The sequence below is a fragment of the Berghia stephanieae genome, chromosome 2 (genome assembly GCF_034508935.2).
Source record: "Berghia stephanieae isolate SIO BIC M18660-M18661 chromosome 2, UCSD_Bste_1.3, whole genome shotgun sequence".
NCBI classification, from domain to species: domain Eukaryota; kingdom Metazoa; phylum Mollusca; class Gastropoda; order Nudibranchia; family Aeolidiidae; genus Berghia; species Berghia stephanieae.
Window position 1 is genome coordinate 122,863,807 of NC_088361.1, and position 23,573 is coordinate 122,887,379.

The window sequence follows — 23,573 nt, forward strand, 5'->3', positions numbered from 1 at the left end:
ATTTCAATTTTCTCAGCTGTGGCGAGAATCTACCTAACTATCTAGACCGGGTCTATCAGAAAATCAGTCCAGTGTCCTTTATTACCTAGTTCGTTTCTTATTCTTAACAAAATTGTTGTCACCATTAAACGATAAAAAATGTTTTACAATCCTGTGTACCTCAGGAAAACGGGGAGGTTTGGATTGATATGGTAAGAATAAAGTCTTTAACTTTAATTCAGTCAGGACTGAGCACTTAACTCTAACGATCAGTACGGCACTGGCAGGCAGTATGGGCTTAGGCATGTCTTACGTCATAGATTGTTGTTTATTGGTTTCCACTCGAACCATTTGAACACATGGTGAAGTCCATGTAAATGTTCCATTTAAGACAATTTTTTTCGCCTTGACACTTTTGGAAAGACGTGGTCATTGAGGAGTGGAATGATTTTAATTTGTCCAGCGACCAGGGTGCACATTAATATCATTGACATTGGATTTTTTAAATTCTGGTCTAGAACAGGAACGAGAAAGAGGAGGCTTTTTTAGAACTTTTTTTTTTCGAGAGAGGGGGGGAAGCCAGTCAACTGACATTGAGCACAAGATAGGAAGATTACATTAATTCTGTTTGTTGGGGGTTTTTTTTGTTTTGTTTTTTTTTAACTGGGTGGGGGGGGGGGTTCTTGAATCGCTGTATTGTATATATTATTCATTATGTCAGAAGGGGAGATGGAATTCAACAGGAATGATGGGGTTTTTTTAAAACCTATTTACTACTGTGAAACTAAAAGACCTTTTTCACAACTTATAAGTAACAAGATAAAATTTATCTTAAGGAAGAAATAACGCATTAAAGTATTTATTATTTAATGCCTCATTGGTATGGTAAATTAAAATTGATTCATTTTTTTCTCTTAATAATTCAGGCTGGCAGCTACACAAAGCAAGATTTTGTCAAAAAGAGAACTAGCATCAATCAACATTTCAACAATGTGGTAATGTGCTAGATATCTTTTTCAATTGTTTCACATGCCTGGTATTAATTATGTTGACATTATGACAAGTAGTAAACGTATAATTGACAAAATGATTGCAATATAAATTATGTTACTGTTACTGATGTTGATTCAGTCATAATTTCCTCTTAATTTTGTTGCAGTTTGTTTTTTTGTTTTGTTTTGTTACTTGGTTTTCAATGTAGCCTTTGTAAACTCATAGCCTGAGGCTAACCAAAAAGTTACATCACAATACAAGGCGTTGACCACCTAAAGAAAGTGAACAGTGAATTGTATTCAATATTTCAACCAATTGTATCTTTGTTTTCTTGAGAGCACTACTGACAATTCACTTTAAATTATCTTTTGGTAATCGTTGCCTTGTATTGTGATGTAATTATTGGGGAATTGTCAAGTCCAACCCTTATCATAATCTACATCTAATCTAACTTGAAATGATAATGGTGCCATTGTTTTGTAACCTCTGAAAAGGATGCAAGTGCAAGTCATAGGAACATAATATTGTCAGATGTTAAATTAGATTTATTGTGTGATCAGAAAGGCTTAGAAGGGTACCTTTTAATGGTTATTAGTAAAGACTATTAATGAATGATAATTAAAAGAATAACAAATTCCCTTTATTCATCCCTAAGGGGGAAATCTTCATTTAGGATCTATTCCAGGGGAAGACTGGAATAACCCAGGCATCAGCTGCAAAGTGAGCTAAGGCTAGGTGACTTGCTCAAGGCCACACAGCGTGTTGAGTAGTCAAACTGCGTACCTTTCGGGTACGAAGCAAAGACCATACCGCTGAGCCAGGCTGTCCCATTGTCAACCTTACATTATTTTCAAAGTCAATTTCAATCCGTCTCAACTGCAGCGGTTTTCCTTGGGTATAAAATAGCCCAGACTTCTGATATTGTTTGAAAGCACAATGATTATTTCATTCAAATTAAGCACATCTATTGTTTGTTTTTTTAAAAATAGGGTTGGGGGTAATAATTGTTTGGTTAAGCCCATGTTAAATTTTTACTCCAAGCACAGAATGGGAGCGATTGGACATTTCTTAACAAATGTAAACACACTGCTTTGTTTACAAACATTTTTAAACATACCCAAGTGTCAAGCTGAATCAAATGACCAATCGTGATGTAAGATGTTTAAAAAGCTGTTAACACTTTTCACTATGTGGGTGACTTTGAGCACATTTTGCAATGTGACCAATGATCTTGACCACATGTGAAGTTAATATAGATCGTGCCCATTACTGGCAAAGATTTGTCTTGATATACAGTAAAATTACGTTAAACCGAAAGAAGCTAAACCGAAAAATACCTTAAACCGCAAAGAATTTAATAAATTGTACTAGTTTCTTCATTATCTTTGTACTAATTCTTACGATGAACCGAAATACTTTTAAGCAGGACTTTCTTTAAACCGAAACAACTTGAGAGCACCTTCCTTTTTTCTCTCTCTATTTTTCTTCAAAAAGTCGGGAAGGTGGCCACATATAATAATGCCCGGCGATATTAAACAAAGAGTGTAAGTTTAAGATATGGGTGGGGTGGGGGGTAGGCAAACACTTCAATCACTGCACTTGGGCTTGGTCAACACCACAATCGCACAGACTGGAAAAGGAAGACAGCGGGTGACTGGCAGGCGAAAAATGAGGAAAGAGGGGGAGTTGGGGTGTAGAATCACGAAAGCGAGATGTTCTCGCTCGTGTGTTTCAACACTACAATAAGGAGGAGGGTGGTAGACAACTTACCATTGACATGCTATTTCATTTCCACTTTGTTTAAATGTGTGTGTGTGTGTGTGTGAGGGGGGGGGGGAGGTTCTATGTAATTAGGCCTTTGAACCTAATGGCAATTCAACAAAAGAGAGATATGTAGTAGCATTGACACGCCTTTTCATTTCCATTTCACTTCACATCTGTGTAGCTGCGCATCATTCATTATCAATTATCGCACAAGAACTTTCGATCTTATTTTAGATTTGCATTTTACTAAAACATGACTAAAAGAAAGCACTGTGCTTACACGTTTCAGTTTAAAATCAAAATACTATGTAAGTCGATGAAAAAAAAAGTTGATCAAGACGGAGATATGTAGAATACACGGCATCCCGAACTCAACTCTTTCAACAGTTTTGAATTGAAAACGAAAACCCCCAAAAATAATTTTTAAAAACAAAACAAAAAAATAACAATTTTTAATGGGAATGAAGACTGCATTTATTCAACAACTCCATTTAACGGGAAACCCATGATACGATTAAATGAGCAAATTCCTTAAATAGTTACTACCCTTGAAAAACATTGCAAAACGGGAACTTGCTTTAAACCAAAATGTCTTTAAACCGAAATGGTTTAGAAGGTCCCCAAAATTTCGGTTTAAAGTAATTCTACTGTATGTAATTTCCACAATACATGAATTGAAATAGATGGACGCCTTTTCATTGTGTCTTCAGCTCAGATATTTACAGGCACATCCCAGGCTTAAAGGGAAAAGGATCAAGAGCATCAAGATTTTCTCTTTACCTGTGTTGTCAGTTGATGTTTGGCTCGGTTAGAGTTCTCCAAAAACAATGGGATTTCTTACTGGGTAGGTTGTTAATTAATTATTGGTCTCAAGTTTCCGCTATTTATTAAAATGGTCATCTGATTAAAAGGATTCCTCTACAAAATATGATATTCTAAAGATGGTTAAAATACACAAAGCAAAGCTTGTCAGATATGTTCCTCACTGATGGCTCTGAGTCCTCTAACTTTTTGGAACACGTGTGATGCTATCAGATCTGTTTTTCTTGTTTTGTTGATGAGGACGTGACTGGGAAACTCATTTTAAGAAAGAGAAATCTGTTCCAAACTGAACAATAAAACGATTTAGAACTTTTTAATCCCTTCAGTTGGAAGACAATGCAAAGAAAGGAAAACAAAGGAAGCAGATTAAATTTTCACATTTTGTTGTCGATAAAACATGAAAAAGAAAAGATTAAAAAGAAGAGAGAGAAAACAAGAAAAACAACCCAAATAATTTAATAAATAAATAACAAACAAACATTCTAAAGAGGTCATGTCTAGTATGTGATGGTCCCAATCCCGTAAAAAACTCAGAAGTGAAGGTCCTACATGAACTGCATGTGAAAGTTGGTGCTTAGATGCTGTTTTTAGCTTCTCCGCTTAATCGCTCACTCCTCTTAATCGACACACTAACCTGAACTTCTGAGGGTGTGCGATTAAGCGGACTCTACTGCAGTTACTTTTTGATAAGCCAACTTAACCACTTTTCTATTCAGTTGATCTTCAGATGCTGTCGAAAAGATGTTCTGATAATCCATCAACAACAAAAGATATTGATATGGCAACCCCGAGGTAAGGCAAGAACTTTCATTATCAAGAATATATCACAATTATATTGTTGATAGAGATGTAGGCAATGATATTCAAAGTTATGCAGTAATGTGGAGATTTGTTGTTTTGTTTTTTTAAGTTTTAAACATTATTTGTTCACACCTGCATTTCATCAAAATTGACAAAACTTCAAATTCTCTTATATATATATATATATATATATATATATATATATATATTATATATATATATATATATATATATATATATATATATATATATATATATATACTCATGACTTGTAGTATAACTTAAGACAACTATCCATAAAAAGAACACCTCTTTAAAGAGACCAATTACGGACTATTTTTAATTTCAAGGGCATGCATGATACTGCTCATCATAATAAAAAACATAAAAATTCAGACATACCAAAATAGTTTCCTTAAAATTGCTACCCCAATCAAATTGTGTTCTAAGTATCTTGAAATCAGCAACACTTTTTTTTTTTAGTTTACTTTTTACATGAGTAATATCCTCTTTATATGTGCTCAAATCATTTTATAAGAGACCCCAAGCCAACAGCAACATTAAGCATTTAAAAACTTGAGCATTTACCTACATACTGCATACCCTCTTACTTTTACGGATCATCTGTAATTGCTAAGGAAATTTGATGACAACTACAGTCTCAGAGAAATGGTAGAAATATTGTGCATTTTGGTTTCACAGCAATCTGGTTGCAGTGTTGGAGTACTATTATTTTTTCTTGTTACCGCAGTTTTAAGGAGAGAGAAAAATTTCCAAGCCCATGATTGCTAATTTACTCGCTCACTCATAATGGTGGCCATCAGCAACAAAGTTTATTTTTGTATAAAAAGTTGTAAATGTGTGGCATTTTTTATGTTCGGTTTAGTTTAATATATTACAAAATTTTTATCATTTATTACTGGTGAATTTGGTGTTAGTTACTGATTTTGAAATTTTCACGTAGGTAGGTATGTATTTAGCACAATATCCACGAAACATGCTCAAGCGCTTAAGGCAATATTACAATTTTTATCCTACAGAGACAGCATTTTTCATGGCCAGGTACTCATTTTACACCTGAGAATAGTGAGAAATGTGGGTGTAGAGTCTTTTCCAAGGATTCAACTATGCATGGAACTCAAACCTTGAACCTAACGGTCCACATAGCTGCACTTAACATGTTGGACTAGATATGACAGCTGTAAGGAACTATTCCACTTTTTCTTTCTTGTTGTTATCAGTTTCGTATCATTTACACCTCAATGTGGAGAAAATGTGAGTAAAGTCTTTTCCAAGGACTCAAATTTACACTCCAAACTGCAGGATTCAAACTAGGTACTTACTTGTCCGAAATGTCATGCTACAAAGCTGCACAACAATAATCAGATGTCAGCCAGTTTTCACAGCTGCCAGTATGATTTTTGTTTTTTTTGTTATGATACTAATCATTAGTCTTTATAGTAACTGTAATACGATGTTTCCAATGGTTGGTCTATGCCAGGCAAGCAGTGTGTATAGATTCACAGGTTCCAACGGATGGAAAAGCTGCCAAAGTGGATCCTTACTTTGGAGCTATCAAAGATTCAACAGTTGATGTTGAATCAATGCTGGTATCTGTTCAGTGTTACACCACCTTTTAATTCTATTTTCTCTTAAGTTGATTTTTTGTTTAGAGTTTGAACATATTTAAGTTAGCAATGAAGAAAAAAATATGTCTGCTATAATCTTTGTTATTCTCAATTTGTTGAATTTGAGTTAAATGCATAGAGCGCTCTATACACCTATGACTTAATAATGACTTGTGCCTCTTGGTTCCTGGTGAAGCGTAGGGCCTCAACAGCACTTCCATCTTCTTCTGTCCTTGGCACAGACCTTTGCCTCACTTCAGGTAAGATTGGAGACACGAATCTTGGTAAAGGCTTGTTTTGGACAACCCCATTTCCTCTTGTCCTGCAGGTTCCATTCGAGAGCCTGTTTTGTTATATTACAAGGCTCCTTCCGCAGGGTATGGCCAACACATCGCCACTTTCTGAGTCTGACCTGGACATCTATTTGTTCTTGGTTTGTTCTTGTCCAATAGTCAGCGTTTGGCACTTTGTCAAACCAGTTCAACTTAACTTAACTTAATCGAAGACAGCGAGTGACAAAAGTTTGTATCTTGGCTGATGTGGTCAATGTTGTTATATACTTATAATAATCATAATATGATTATAATAATAGTAATAATAAGCTTACATTTAAAGCGCCTCACACTGAAGTCTCAAAGCACTCTACAGAGATAAGTTACTCACAATTCACTAATGCATGCACATCACAAGCAGAACCCTACAAGTACACCACTCCTCTCAAGTTCACAAGGCACAAAGTCAAAGTGATTCTAAGCTACTAGAAGATGTGGACTGTAAAAAGTAATTTTTAAAAAAAATGAATATAATAGCTTCAAAAAATAACAAAATACCAAACAGAACGTTTCAGGCTCAAAACCCTTCTTCAGCCAACAACAAAAAAACAATAAAGATATAAATACATGACTAAATTACATAAGCACACACACACACAATGTCACAACAGCATGTAATAATAACTAAATTAATGCCACTTACACAATCAGGGTGGCTATATATGAAAAAGGCGAGTCTTGAGGTGTTTCTTAAAACTGCAGATATTCATAGCAGACCTAAGGGAGAGAGGAAGAGTTCAAAACAGTGGGACCTGTTCTGCTGAATCTTCTGTCACTCATAACGTGTCAGCTTGGACTTTGGTCATGGGTGAAAGTTTAGTGGTATTTTGGTTATATAATAATAATCAACAGCAGGCATTTTGACCCATATTGTTAGGTCATTCAAGTTTAAGGTGGCAGTTACTTATTTTAATCTAGCATTTCTTTCAGACAAACTTTTATTCTCTGGCCTGTCTTCCAGGCAAATTATTCCTGTTCAATTTCATCATTGTTATGAGTAGCAGGTTTTTATCTGTCGATCTCGGGTGGAACAATTAGGCGTTTAAACTAACTCAACAGAGTTGTTAAATGTGGCTGCTATAAGACATTTGAATTAATCTTATTTTTGTCCAAAAAAACTGTTTTATTAAATTGTTGGCAGAAAAGAATTTGGTTATGAAATGTTCATTGTTCTGTTTTGTTTTTGGGGGGGGGTTTTTTGTATTATATTAAAGCTGCTTTTTTCTTCTGTTCAATTTACAGTTCCCTGTACCGATTGTATTATAATTACATGATTACTGTTTATACGCCTTCTTATAAATGAATATATATATATATATATATATAAAGCAACAACTAGAGAGGAGGCTGGGATGATATGTCACAATGTATGGTTGTACATACCTAGATTTCAGATTTATACTTCATTCAGATAGTGCTTTTATGTTGCATACAAGTACAACATTCTGTTCCACAGAATCATCACCACTAATATTTTAGCCAATAAAACTGAATAACATAAATTTCAATACTGAAATGTGATTGCCTTGACCTGATATTTGGCTCTGGTCTATGTCTATAGAACAACAGACAGAGATGGTTAGGAAAATGCAGGGAATTTTATTGTTGATGTTTTTAGAATTTTAATGCATTGCAATCTTATTGTACATAATATCATAGAATGTATTGCATTCCTTCATGCCATAAGATAAGTTATGGCAATTCTTTAAAATGCAAAAGAGGGTATTTCTGAAGTTGACTCAATTCTGAGTATTCGTGGAGAGAGTTGTTGAATGCGGCAGTCATTATCAGTGTTTAGACTAAAGTAATTTGATAGGGTTTTAACTTGTAGGTGTCTAAATTTGTTGTATTTAATAGGTTGTGCACAAAGGAAAGAATTCAATAAATTTTATAATCTTTTCAGGCTGTTCATGAAAATGAATGAATGCATCTTTGTGGATGTTATTTGTGACGAATTATACAACGAGTCAACTTATAATAAAGCTAAGCTTTTGTAAGATTATGAGTTAACGTCTATTCAATGCAAACTATCTTCAAGAATAATGTACTGTAATTCCAATTTTTGATAACTGAACAATCCCTTCTGTGAGTTCATAATAGCTATTAACTGATCAGTGATTCTCTCTCTCTCTCTCTCTCTCTCTCTCTCTCTCTCTCTCTCTCTCTCTCTCTCTCTCTCTCTCTCTCTCTCTCTCTCTATCTATCTATCTCTATCTATCTATCTTTCTATTTCTCTCTCTCTCTTTCTCTCCACTAGATCTTCAAAAGACCATACCTTCCGTTACTTACTGTCCTTTACATTTCCTCTGGAAACGATTTAATGCTTGTTTTCTCTTTTTATTTTTTCTTTGTTAAGGCTTATTTGGAATCCCTCAGTGAAACAAGAATGCTTAGACTTGAACCTTTTCCATTGCCAGTTCAACCAGGTAATACTGGATAGTCATGATGGAAATTGGAAATTATGATTGAGTTTAGTAAACCATAGTAGTTTAAGATATATAAAGGTTTTAAGACCTAAAGATCGTTCAAACACCTAAGAAAATGAAGAAGTTGATTGGTTCTGCATAATTATTTTTCATGGGTGCCCAAGAAAAAGTAAGACAAAAGAAGCTACTTCAACGAAAGATCAGAAGTCAATCCTGACCAATCATGTGCCACCTGAAGAAGAAAAAAGAGGTGTTCACTTCAAATTGCCTACATCATTGTGAAAAATGCAGTCGGGGCCTGTCCAAAATTGAGTTATCCCATGGAAAGGCACAGGAAGGGCAATATCTGGGCGAGAGGAGACACAACTAGTTTTGTCCACTTACAATCTGCTGAGAGCGAAGGGCATTGGTTACAAAATGGAGATCTGAGGCTCAGTTAATTAAGCCGAAAACATTAATTCCAAAATGAACTACTGTAGCGTGAATTAATCCCTTATCTGTTGTCTTATTTTGTTTTCTTTCTTTTCATCTTTCTTAATAAGATGACTTGCATTGGATTAATGGATTAAAAATGATTATTTGATATCATTTTCAGAAATTGGAAGCCCACATTCTGTGTCAGATCCTAAGGAGATACAAATCCGAGAAGAAGTTGCATTGTCTCAAATTGCTGAGGTCAGTAATCGTTTATGCAGAATGACCTGGAGTCATTTTTAAAAATCAAAATATAGCAATATATATCACAAGGGATGGCTTTTTAAAATTGTGAAACGTTTTTCATAAGATGAAGTATGTTTATGTCTATCATACTGTGATTTTAAAAAGTGATATGTTTGAATAGTAAATTTATGAAAATAGACTCGTATCGTTCCATGAGGAAATTTTTCTTCGTCAGTATCTTTTCCAAAATTTGATCAGAATAACAAAGTGTGAGTCGCAGTTCACATCTGTGTGTAATAAGTAATTATAGTTAATCATTTGAAAATAATTTGATAAATATTTCCCTTCTTTAGTTACACGAAGAGCAAGAATTACCTAAAATGGACATTGAGAGCTTCCTGTCCATGAGTCAAGATCAGTCTTTTCAAGAGATTCAAGAAAGCCTTGGAATTGATGTGTCTGAGAGGGAAAGAAGCGAGAACCTGCCACCTTTTGACAGTCAAATGGTTTGTCAGGTTTTTATGACCATATTAAGTCAATGATGATAAAAAATATATATATAAAATAAGATTCCCTTTATTCAACCCATAGGGGAAATTTGTCTCTAAGGGAAGAATGGAATAACCCAAGCGCCTGCCAGTGCAGCGCCACAAACCTTTCGGATATGAAGCAAAGACCGTACTGCTGAGCCACACTGCCCCTACATTATAACTAATAATTATGCCTTGGCATCAGATTTTTTTTAAAACTTGAGCTTTTATATAACGCAATATCCACTTAACATGCTCAAAGCGCTTTACAAGGAGTCCCTAGCCACAACGATACAGGATCGTACATGACACTTGTTAAGCGGTATTACAATTTTTCTGGCAAAGCTGTTACTGGCCAGGTACTCATTTTACACCTGAGTCAATGAGAGAATGGGACCCACCCGGTTTGACAATCTGAGAAAAACCTAAAGAAAAAAAATTGGACTGCTTTTATGTTTGGAAATTACCCTTGCATGTCCCAGGATTATGCTTTATTGAATGGCAAATGAGAACAAGAAACAGAAAAAGCTCTAAATCTAAATTATATTATATACAGTACACTCCGGATAATTGCAACTATTGGTTAATCGAAACATTTTCCAAGAAATGGAATTAATTCTATATATAAAGTCAATAATTAATTGCAATAAGCTTTGGGTAATCGCAACACATTTTCGACCTCAAGCAGTGGCAAATTCAAGATATCAAACAAACAAATCTTAGTAATTAAATTTTATCATCAGTGAAAGGTTGAATCATGACAGGTTGAAAAATTTGGAGTGGGCGGGGTTTAATGTTACAGTAGTAACAAGATATGAAGTGAGTAGAAAAGTGCCAGAAGACAATAGAGAATAAAAATTTTTCGCGGCGGTGGTGGGGTTTGAACCTGCGACCTTATTGGTACGACAACTCCGCCTGGCAAGTGAGAGCGTGGCTCTACCGTGTGAGCTATCCACGAACACAAAAATATTCGTTTCAAACCCAAGTCATTTCTAGATCCCTCTCTCACCCACTTCTGGGATTCGTTCGCCCACCACCATCGCGAAGTATTTTGACCAGCAGTTAAGCTTAATAGCCAATATTCTCAACACAAACATATAACATAGAAACGATTGAGACATTGAGTATGCTCCGGTGTATGGGGTGAATTTTTAATTCAGAAAAGTGAGTGGAGCAGGCACTTATGTTGGTAACAACAAGATATGAAGTGAGTAGAAAAGTGCCAGAAGACAATAGAGAATAAAAATTTTTCGCGGCGGTGGTGGGGTTTGAACCTGCGACCTTATTGGTACGACAACTCCGCCTGGCAAGTGAGAGCGTGGCTCTACCGTGTGAGCTATCCACGAACACAAAAATATTCGTTTCAAACCCAAGTCATTTCTAGATCCCTCTCTCACCCACTTCTGGGACCGCCGATTCGTTCGCCCACCACCATCGCGAAGTATTTTGACCAGCAGTTAAGCTTAATAGCCAATATTCTCAACACAAACATATAACATAGAAACGATTGAGACATTGAGTATGCTCCGGTGTATGGGGTGAATTTTTAATTCAGAAAAGTGAGTGGAGCAGGCACTTATGTTGGTAACAACAAGATATGAAGTGAGTAGAAAAGTGCCAGAAGACAATAGAGAATAAAAATTTTAAAAAATGTTACAGTAGTGTGTCACCATCCTATTAGAGACAAAAGAGTGCAGGGCATTGCAGTATGTCTTTGTGAGGATGTGTGACCATTAGAAAAGAGGCTAGGGGACTGGACATAGTCCTGACAACAGGTAGACAATGACAGTTGTAAAGAGAGACTGAGCACATCCTTTGTTTTGGGATTGTCAATTCTGCATTGTGACCAATGGGTTTAGTGAAAACTTATTGTCTCTCATCACTGCTAATCTCTTTGACTGTTACAAATATTGAGAACAAAGGAATGAAAGTTAATCCAATCTTAATAATGATGTCGGCTTTCATCAAGGCTGCTTTTGCTTGCCAAAATCTTATACAGGGCTGCCATATGGTTTTTTTACTTCAATCAAATTGCTCAGTCTGTGGTGGAATAAGAAATTATGTTTACAATAACTCATTTAATATTTGTAAAATGTTGCGATAGTGGACATGGAACTCAACTTCAGTCAATCGCAACATTTTTGTTGATCCCAAGGTGTTGCAATTATCCGAAGTGAACTGTAATAGTCTAAACATACTGCTACTCTGGGTCATGAAAGTATTTCATGTTAGGGTGTCCTGTTTTAGCTCTTTTTAAAGTTGGCCTCTTTGTGACAAGAATCGCCCAGAGAATTTTTGCCCCCACTCATTCAGATGACAAAAGGGATTTTCAAGTTAAAATGACTAGATTTATGAAATGGTATTCATTCCCCTCAATAAATTATAAGCTTAATGCAGGTCTCATATTTTGGTCTATAAATTCAGTCTTTAACATCAAAACCATTCCGATATAATAAAAGTTTGGGGAATGAGATACTTATCCCAAATAAGTCTAGTTAATAAGCACAGAATTTCCAAGTAAGATCATTAAATGTTTAGAATAGTGAATAATGGTCCTGAAATTTAGAATATATTTGAAGACAATCATTTTCATGCAATGATTTTTTTTCTTAAAGTTTTTTTTTTTATTATTGACATTAAAATTGTTCTAGTTAGACAACTTGTTGATTTTCCTAGTTCCAAACTTAAACTCATTACTGTTGCCAACTATAATTTACATTCTTATTCGTATTCTCTTGGTTCCTTGTTGGCACATAAGATGCCAACTAAGTTCCTTCAGGCATCTCTGTTCTGGGCCAGCCAGCTCAGTTCTTTCCATGTCTTTCCAGCTTCTTTCATCTCCTATTTGCCTGTCCTCCTTCAGGTGCCTCTCTTCGTCTGCCTCTCTTTACATTACTTGTCATTAAATCCCTCCTTTTCTTTATAAACAAAATTGACTAAGCCAGACTGAGTATCATTGTCAATGTTGCATGTTGTAAACGATGTGATAACTGTTAGTAATTGGCTCGACCAATGTGTAAATTAAAAAAAATATATATATATAACAGCGTTTGGAATGGGAAAGGCTTATCATAAATTTAAGTCCTCAAATTTAGGTTTACAAATTTTGATTGATTTTAATTCATTTATATACATATGACTGTTTGAACAGATTCAGACAATTGAAGGACAAGCAGACAGGGTAATGGAGCCAGAGGATATAAATGTATCCATGATGAGAGAGATTCTTAAGGATGCCCTTCCTCAGACTGACATTTCAATGGGACATAGAGGGCCTCTGTAAGCTTTATTTACTTTAACAATATATGATCCAATGCATCAAAACGGATATCATGTCAGGATGAAACAATCGTATATGATGGAAATTAACTAAATAGCCACCAGGCAAATGAGACTCGAGTTTGGTTGTCATTTTCTTTTGTTTGTTTGTTTACAATTGGTGTAAGTTCTTAAAGCACGAAAATATGAAATGTCACATTTTTTATCATTCTAACTTTACATTCACTTTTTGCCAAGTGGTTTGACCCAACTTAATACCAGTTTGAGTCAGTGGGTCACATATTATAGTAAATTCTATTTGAGTTGATGCTGATGTAACTATGTTGTCTTTGTTGAGGTTTGATTAGTTGGCAAGCAATCGCATGCCCATAAAATTATTCCCATGTTGGAGAATAGTTAGCAATTTGTTTTTGTTTTTTTTTTATATCGTAAGCAAGGTTGTAAAAAAAATTTTTTTTTTCCATTTATGATATGGAAGAGCTATTTGATAATTGATTAAATTAATATTTAAAATAAAGTCACATAGTTTGGTCAATTCTTAAGTTTTTCAGAAAGGGAGAAATTGTACAGTAAGGAACTTTAATTCAAAATTTTCAGTGATGGCACTTTAGTGGAGAATGTTACAATTGTTGATAATACATATTTTGTTACCATGTTCACGTAAATACGCTATTTTATTGAAATACCTATTGGCTTCTTGAATGCAATAACATTATCAACTGTCTTCTCCCTTTCATATTATTTATGATATGTCAAAATCATCCTCTACTTTGTTGACAAAGCAGAAACCCAAAGCATCCACATCATGTGTCTTTGTCAATGGGCATGATCTATATTACATTTCCATTTGCTTTAGGTCATTGGTCACATTGCAAAATGTGCTCAACGTGACCTACATAGTGAAAAGTGTTCACAGATTTTGAATCTAACATTACGATTGGTCATTGTGTTCAGCTTGACACATGGGTATGTTTACAACTTTCATAAACAAAGCAGCGTGTTTACATTTGTTCAGAAATGTCGAATCGTTGGGCAGCAACAAATCACATGATTGATGACTCGGTTGGACGAAAACATGAATATAGATCACTCCCATTAAATTGAATGTTAAATTTAACTCCTTTGTTTTTACTTTTCCAAATTTCAAGAAGCAACAATTTCATTTATGCATGATATAATTTCGTCACTCTTTATTTTTCTAGATCTCCCCTGGAAGAGACCCCCATGACAAAACCAACCTCTGGAATGCCAGCACCTCCACACAAGTCAAAACACGATGGACCAAAAAAGCAAAGGGATCCCAACAAGAAGGGCTCCCGATTTAAAGACATTTGCAATGGTAATTTCTAGACAAAATGCTAAATGGATTAAATATTAAGTTATGTCAATAAGCAAAAGATAGTCTCAAAAACATATTAAATTTGCAGTGTACAATGATTATATATTGGTGATCCATCGTCTTGACGTAGTATCATGTTAAGAATGAAATGTAGCACCAAATGCCGTTTTTCTCTTTTAAATTGTTGAAAATTATAAGGTGTTTTATGTCAATTTAGAGTTAAATCGAATTTTATCCGTAAAGTTTCTAGAACCAAATGCATAAACTATGGCTGGCCTTTTAAAATATAGTAGCTTGCTCTATTTTCCTCAGAAACAACCAAGAATATCCAAGAATAGGGAAAGAGATTAGCAGAAGAGTAACGTCCCTTGATTGGACGTCACCGGCAGAAATGTTATTAGAGAGAGAACGTCAATATGGTTTGGCGCATGCGTCTCTCGTCCTCGCTTCCGGTGAAACCGCGCGGATAGTTAAATAGTTTCTCCACGATCTTTAAGTTTTATCGAACCGTGTGTTTAATTCTAAACATTTTTTTCTCTCACCCCAATAACATTATATTTTAAAGCTTGATATTATTTTTCATTCTTTAATACTTTTTCATAATTAGTGAAATCTCCTTATCCAAAGGAAAGATATCCTCAGTTGAAAGCTATAAGTTTTTAAATTGACGTTCTCTCTGTAAGGTGACGTCCAATCAAGGGACGCTACTCTTCCGCTAATCTCATTCCCTATATGGATGGCACCTGCTGTCACTTTTTCCCCTAATCTCACATTTTTTAGATTTAAAAGATCTAGTTTTTTTCCATTTTGTTTGTTTCAGGATGGTTTATAAATTGTTTGTTTTTTTTCTTCATGAACTCAAACACCCCAAAAAATGTGAACAGAGATTTGTATTAAACAGTGCGACCAATGGGATCATTTTTTACCTCTAGCTTTTACTAAAAACAACTGGCTTTTCAGTTTCTTTTGGCAGTGATGCCAAAACTCCGGTTTCACCGGAAAAACCTCCGGTCTGGAGCAAAAAATTCCGGGCTCCGGGCAACTTCCGTCAAATTCCGGTGAGGTCAGTTTGTTCCAAGGATCCCCCCCCCCCCCCTTCCAACCACCACATCATCATCATTACCACTACTACTACTACAACCACCACCACCACATCATCATCATTACCACAACTACTACTTCAGCAACCACCAACACATCATCATCATCACTAACAGTACCACCATCAACATTACAACCACCACGACCACATCATCATCACAACCACTACTACTACTACAACCACCACCACCACCACATCACTACCACTGCAATCACCACCACCACATCATCATTACCACTACTACTACTACAACCACCACCACCACCACATCACTACTACTGCAACCACCACCACCACCACATCATTACCACTCCTACTACAACCACCACCACCACATCATCACTACCACTACTACTACTACAACCGCCACCACCACCACCACATCACTACCACTACTACTGCAACCACCACCACCACCACCACATCATTACCACTACTACTACAACCACCACCACCACATCATCACTACCACTACTACTACAACCACCACAGCCACATCATCATTACCGCTACTACTACAACCACCACCACCACATCATCACTACCACTAATACTACTACAACCACCACCACCACCACATCATCATCACTACCACTAATACTATTACAACCACCACATCATCATAATCACTACCACTACTACTACAAGTACCACCACCACGTCATCTTCATCACTACCACCACTACTACTACCACAACCACCACCACCACATCATCATCATCACTACCACTGCTACTACAACCACCACATCATCATCACCACTACTACAACTACTACTACTACTACTACTACTACTACTACTACTACCACATCATCATTGCCGCTACTAGTACAACCACCACCACCGCCACCACCACCACCACATCATCACTACAACTACTACTACAACCACCACCACCACATCATCACTACCACTAATACTACTACAACCACCACCACATCATCATCATCACTACCACTACTACTACAAGTACCACCACCACGTCATCTTCATCACTACCACCACTACTACTACCACAACCACCACAACCACATCATCATCATCACTACCACTGCTACTACAACCACCACATCATCATCACCACTACTACTACTACTACTACTACTACTACTACTACTACTACTACTACTACTACTACTACTACTACTACTACTACTACTATACTATGACAACAACCACTACAGCATCATCATCATCATCACTACCACTACTACTACAACCACTAGCACCATATCATCATCACTACCACTACATCGACATCAACCACTATCACATCTTCATCATCTCTACCACTATTACTACAACCACCAACACCACATCATCCTCACTACCATCAGTACTACAATCTCTACCATTAGGTTTTGACGCTTCACTTCATTTGAAGTAAGGAAACTTTGCGGGATTGTAATTTGCAATGTATTTATGTATCATGATATAATTCTAATCAGTTATCTATTTAGAACTATACAATATGTAAACACAATGCCAAATACCATTCGAATTCCTTTTTTTTTTTTTTGTGCGCGGAAATTCCTCTTTCGGCATTGAAATTCCTACGAGTGGTGGCTGAAACTCTTGTGAGCCAAATTTAAAGTTGGCGTCTCTGCTTTTGGTGATTGTAGCTTTGAATTGTAAAATAATTTTTAGGAAAGTATCAAGCTATAACTTAATGAGATCTGCACTCTTATCCACTAGGTACTGTCCAACCTGATCCAAGTCAGCCTGTAGCTCCTGCAACACAGCAAACATCTTCTGATGATTCCTTTCCCCTGAGGCAGCAACAAAAAGAGAGGGAGAAAGAAAGGGAGGCTACCGAGAGAGGCCATGGACATGATTGGGCTCAAAAGGTAAAATATAGAAAATAACCCAACAAAAAAAAACATAGATATTGTAAGATTTGCAAGTGAATGATTTGTTTGTTAATGTACTCAAAAGTAGTTTTAAAAAACTGAGCTTTTATAAAGCGCAATATTCACTGAATGTGCTCAAAGTGATTTAAAAAAGAGTCCCAAGCCAACAGCAACACAGGATGAGGCAATAACTGTATTACTTGGTTGTCAGATACAGCATTAATCACTAAACTCTAGCCCTCTACCACTATATTGTCGACTCTCCCTAAAGAGTGACTATTGATTTTAAAAATGAGTGGAGCAGGCACTTATGTTTGGCAGCTATGTGGTCTAGTGGTATGACACTCACTTTCAGATCAGAAGGTCCTGAGTTCGAGCCTCGCTTGGCATATAGTTGAGTCCTTGAGAAAGGCTCTTTACTCATATTTTAATGACAAATTGCCATATTTATGGACAATAAAGATCTATTATTATTATTATTATTATATTTTCTCACCGTACTCAGGTGTAAAATAAGTACTTGGCTGTTAACATCGTTGTCTCTGTCAGGAAAAAAATTAATATTATTACTTTTAAGTGAAAATTCCTAGACTTAGGGATAGAAATATATTTTTGTTGATACCGGTTTTTTCCTTGAAATTCATCTTTGTTTTCTTCAAAATATACAGACTTTTTATTGCTTGTGGCCGTCGTGTACTTATTTGCAGATCTTATAATGGGCTTGATTTAACATTGTTGTAATAGGCAATATTTTGCGTTGGTTTGAAATTCCTTTAAGGAATGAGACATAACAATTCGAGTTATCAGACCTGCCAATAAGTGAACATTGCTTATGGCAGGATTGCATTTGCTGAGGTTTAGCTTTATTTTACCCACTTCTGTGTACAATTATGAAATCCAGCTCTTGTGCACTTGTAATAATGTTGTCTAGATTTTTGTCATCTTGCATCATCAAAGTAAGGTTACTTCCTACTTTCTTCACAATGATTAATATAAACTAGTCCTTCAGAGTCATACAGCCTGCAGAGCCAGAGTTTATAAAGGTATCTATAGTGTGAAATGGACAATAGCAATTGCTTGCTACCCTTTGGATAGGACTAGTCTATCACAAAGTACTTTCTGCCAGATCTGACAGACCCAGCTACCCAATCACTGCTGGGTGGAGAGAGATTGATCTCAGTCCCTTTGTGTGTGAAGCAAATGCTCTACCAACTGAGCTATCGGGACCCCCAGCGATTAATATGCATTCCTTTAATTCATCAAGACTTTTTGAAATAATTTTATTATATAAATTAGAAGATATGAAAATATATTAGAGTATTTCCACTGATTCACCATGCTCATACCACTGAAGTCACCCATTACCTGTTCTTTTTTTATCCATCTTTATCTATTCATTCCCTATGGAGTCTATTGGGATAATGTTGTAAATTTGTCTTTTTTAGACCTTAAAACAAGATGAGAAATAGTATCACTGAGCCTGTAGTCTCTCTGAGACTCTCATCTGTTAGCAATAGCAACACAATGGGTCTTCTGTTGTTATTGATGCTGGTATTGTTATTTGACATTTGGTTTTTCATACTATATAAAAACTTTGTCATGTTTTCAATGATCGGTTTTGTTGATTTTGTTTGTTTGTTGGGTTTGTTTTTTTTTTGTTTTTTTTGGGGGGGGGGTATCTTTTTTAAAATCTTATTGTTGATATGGGCTTACCGTTAAGACTTGAAGATTTCGCTTTTTATTGAAATCACAGTTTTCTCTAGGAAATTGCTTTATGTTCTTTTATTCAGAATTCTCCATTACTGGACCTACATCCCGTAGCCCCCACACAGAGTCCCTTGCGTAAAAAGAGGCCTCACAAATTGGTGATTGACCAGTGCCTTATGATGAGCAGAGCAGAGCTAAAACAGAATATGAAAGATACGTCAGACATTCTCATTTCTTTGGTATGTTGATTCTTTCTTTCTTTCATTCTTTCCTTCCCTTCTCTTCTTTTTTTTCCCCTTTTAAATTACTTTTTACACCAATGTATATTATTTTGTCATTAGAGATAGTAACAAGCCAAAATTATTTGCACAGAGATTCGCACATATATCACAGAAATTTGGAATGAAAATAAACCAAAAAAAAACTAGAAATCTTTTTGCTAGAGTTTAAAGGATAAAGTTTCCTTCTGAAGAATGAAATGATTTTTCAACCATCTTATTCTTCTTTTCCGTTAGTGATATTACATGACTCAAAATCTGACAACAAAGAAGGCTAATAATTTTATTAATGATTTTTGTAATATTACAACAGGAATTACCTGATACCACAAAAGCAAGGAATATTTACAGAGAGCCAGCTCTTGGACGTAAGTTTTTGACTCTCTCCACATTAAAAACAAGGGAAGGTTTGCAAATGATTTGGAAGTAAAGCTTATATTGAATTGATATTTAATGAGCAATGAAAAATATGAATGGTTCCACAAAATTGTAGTGGTCAGATGTTTTCCCCACTTTTGGTGGGATAACCATATACATTTATTTGATCAGAAAATCTTGACACAATATTAGCCAAATGCAGTTTTTTGTTGTTCTTTTTTTTTTCATAAATACTTGATTGTATTATATCAAAAAAATGTCTCATTAAATTTATTTTCAGTAGATATACAAACTACTTAATGTTTATTCCACATATTAATATATTGTGTAATACAAATTGATTTTAAAACATTAATTTGCATGATTATTTCTTTGGTTTTGACCTGATTTTTCCCTCAGATTTGAAACGGAAAGCCTTTGTTGACTTGTTCACCAAAAATTGTAAGTTTGGATTAAAGACGGATGACACTGGATCAGAGCCAGATAGTCTGCCTTCTCCACGACTGGCAGGTTGGTACAATCCTCCACAAAAGAAATCAATCCTTACCTTAACCTTAACTTGCAGCTCTCAGTGTGTGTAAGCATTTAAGATTTTATTTTTTTTATTTTTTTTTTTGTTTCTTGTTTTCTTTACTTTCAATGTTTCTTCCTTTATCTTTACAGATTTCATATCAAGGAAAAGAGCGCGTAAGGTTGTGGATGATGCTGAAACTCCAGCCAATAAGATACCCCGAAATTCTAGATCAGAGGTAAGTGTAGAGGGATGAAAGGGTTAGGGGGATTAGAAAGAGATTTTGGTGTTTTGTAATTCTATGGTGGTTACGGTAATTGTAACATCTATTGTGTCAAGTAAATATAAATGAATTGGATCAAGGAGGTGACTTTTTTTTCAGAGAAAATTGCTATTTTTCATCTAATGTGTAATGAATTAAAGAGGAAAATGTTTGTCTTATTTGCTTTATACAACAACGCTCTGAATAAAAGTTTAGCTTTTCCCTGGTGATTCTAGAATGTCCAGTAGATTGGAAGAGAGAGTTAACTCATTTTTGATTTTGTTGTGACAACAGATTTTGAAATTCACTTCGTCAAGTAAAGTTAATCATATTTTTTTTTTAAACTATATAAACTGAAAGTACAATTCAAGGTGGTCTGTTGAAAGAATATTTTAATCATCATATTAGCCTAATTGTGTGAGCACTGCATTTTAAAACAAATTTTTCCTAGGTGGCCTCCATGGAAAAAGCCCGTGATGACGCTGCAAATCGCTTGTCAGAATCTCTTGATCGGAACCTGAGTCACTCTCGGGTTGAGGAAGAATTGCTTCAAGGAAGGTCAAGGTAAATTAGTGGTTTTATCTTTATACTTGTGGAAAAATTAATATATCATCAAATTATGCACTCATTCTATCCATTTTGATGAAATATTTTCAAGTGATAGTGAGACGAAACCCAAGGCAAGATGATAAAAAGTCTCAAACACGACTGATTACATTAATGTAATCCATTATATACTCTATTAGATTTACTATGATGCAAGATATTGTGAATGGGGGCATTGCACTAAAGATATTTTCATGCTTTGCTTTGCTTAAAGCTCTGCCAATGGGAAGTCATCTTACTTATCTGATTTGGCTGTTTCAAGGAGGAATGTTGTCTCTAAGTGTTGTCTAATTTGTGTAATATGGCATTATATGAATTTATAGCATTTACCTCTGTATACTAGTGGCGGAAAAAGAAAAAACTTGCCCCAATGTCCTTTTTCTTTGTCTTAGTTTTGTTTTGTTTTTTAAAGATTCATTCGTGTTGTTGGTCATCTAATTTTTAAGATATAATTAATGATTTTAATAATAATAATAATAGTAGTAGTAGTACTAGATCTTTATTGTCCATAAATATGGCAATTTGTCATTTAGTTACACTTGCAATAATGTTATATAACTATAATATATGCAAATAGGAACTACTTCATACAGACTAAATCTATCAGACATTTATCCCCTTCCTATTCTTTCTCTCTCTCTCTCTCTCTCTCTCTCTCTCTCTCTCTCTCTCTCTCTCTCTCTCTCTCTCTCTCTCTCTCTCTCTCTCTCTCTCTCTCTATCTCTCTCTCTCTCTCTCCCTCTCTATCTCTCTCTCTCTCTCTCCCTCTCTCTCACTCTCTCTCCCTCTATCTATCTATCTCTCTTTCTCCATCTCTCTCATGCACGTGCACACAAACACACACGCATCACATATATTCATATTGTTTTCAATTCATTACATTTGTGGTAGTCTGATTTTAAATACTTTCTTCATTATCTTTACTTTTCAATTAATCTATGAATAAAGAAATTAATCACTTTAACTTTATGCCATTTATTAATCAATCATTCATTCTTTGGTACAGTTATTAGTCTTGCATTTAATCTGACAAAATCTTTTTTCCAGATAGTAAAAGACTGAATTCAAAGGTACAAGATACCACAAGTTTATTGTCAATGATTACTAATGCTTTCTATTTCTATTGCTTTTTCATGAATTCTTTCTTCTAATTATGATAATAATAATAGTAAATATAACTGAAGAGCGTCTTCCCCCAAATAAATGAAATTTACAATATCTTTTTCCCAAATAGTACGAGCATGAGAGGCCATTTGAGTTTTCCTTCTGACAATGACACCAGCAAAGAGGGATCCATTTTGGAGAGGGATATAACCTTCCATCTTGGTGGTCCTTTGACTACCTGGCCAGAAGAAAAGGAGCTCAAACCCATCAGCCCTATCCGCCATGTATCAGACGCAGCTGGCCATAGTGAGTTATTGTATTCGTTTTCCTCAACCCGACATTATTTATTTAATGATGAACATTACACTGAACATTGAATTGATAAATCAGTCCTTTTTTCAAAATATTGTGATAGCTTTTTGAGAGATTAGTGCTTTATCGCAGATGAATTATTAGCATTTTTATTTATTAATCAATTGAAAATTTCAATGAAATCAATGCAATCTGCAGAGGTGCCAAATCCCGATTATTTCAGGGACTCATGTTTTTTTTTCAGATCATTACAAAATCCTATTGTTTTTTTAAAATATTTTTCATTGATATTTTCATGATATTTACAACAGAGAACATATTTTGTCTAGACAAAGAAAGAAAAATAAGGAGTAGATAGAAATGAAACAGAAAAATAACATACCCTGGCTGGATGAGAAAATTGTAGCTATTATTGAGCATTCTTCCAAAGGCTCGTGGATATTTTGTGACGTTTTATTTTGTCCTCCTGATTAAAAACACTTAATTCTGTAACACCTCATGCTAATTTCAAATATTAAAATTACCCTCAGATGTTGAAGGTGTTGCCCAATCATCAGTTATTGATGGACAGCTAGATGTAACAGTACCAGAAATATCTTTACAACAGGAGTCAATAGCTGTAACTGGCACGGCAGCTGAAGGTCCAGTTGTGATGGATTTATCAGATACTCCAAGGACTACTGTGTCTAAGTATGAACAATTTTATTGAAAACAATAGGATAAAGGTTGATGCGAGTTATATGTGTGGGAAGGATGGGGTCGGAGGCCCTTGTCTGCACCACTTTTCATATCTTTGTCAATGTAATTCATCCCTTATCTCTGTCGAGTTCATAATAATTGAAAATCAAACAAATTTGTTAGATTTTCCTTTCATATGGATTCGAGAGAGTTAAAACAGAATGCGCTCTT

General features: G+C 35.3%; 1 protein-coding gene across 1 annotated transcript in view; it reads left to right on the plus strand.

Annotated features, from left to right (window-relative positions):
- Positions 1 to 28: 28 nt before the first annotated feature.
- The window catches only part of LOC144966473 (uncharacterized), a 28,389-nt gene continuing 4,844 nt past the window's right edge, over positions 29 to 23,573 (plus strand). The window contains exons 1-18 of the mRNA XM_078903058.1: positions 29 to 191; positions 906 to 974; positions 3,447 to 3,580; positions 4,275 to 4,350; positions 5,861 to 5,969; positions 8,676 to 8,745; positions 9,341 to 9,420; positions 9,759 to 9,911; positions 13,087 to 13,214; positions 14,417 to 14,553; positions 17,352 to 17,503; positions 19,297 to 19,452; positions 19,805 to 19,859; positions 20,269 to 20,379; positions 20,533 to 20,618; positions 21,094 to 21,206; positions 22,483 to 22,658; positions 23,195 to 23,354. Of these exons, the coding sequence (XP_078759184.1) occupies positions 139 to 191; positions 906 to 974; positions 3,447 to 3,580; positions 4,275 to 4,350; positions 5,861 to 5,969; positions 8,676 to 8,745; positions 9,341 to 9,420; positions 9,759 to 9,911; positions 13,087 to 13,214; positions 14,417 to 14,553; positions 17,352 to 17,503; positions 19,297 to 19,452; positions 19,805 to 19,859; positions 20,269 to 20,379; positions 20,533 to 20,618; positions 21,094 to 21,206; positions 22,483 to 22,658; positions 23,195 to 23,354 (2,018 nt within the window). The 5' untranslated portion in view covers positions 29 to 138. The remainder of the gene's footprint in view (positions 192 to 905; positions 975 to 3,446; positions 3,581 to 4,274; positions 4,351 to 5,860; positions 5,970 to 8,675; positions 8,746 to 9,340; positions 9,421 to 9,758; positions 9,912 to 13,086; positions 13,215 to 14,416; positions 14,554 to 17,351; positions 17,504 to 19,296; positions 19,453 to 19,804; positions 19,860 to 20,268; positions 20,380 to 20,532; positions 20,619 to 21,093; positions 21,207 to 22,482; positions 22,659 to 23,194; positions 23,355 to 23,573) is intronic.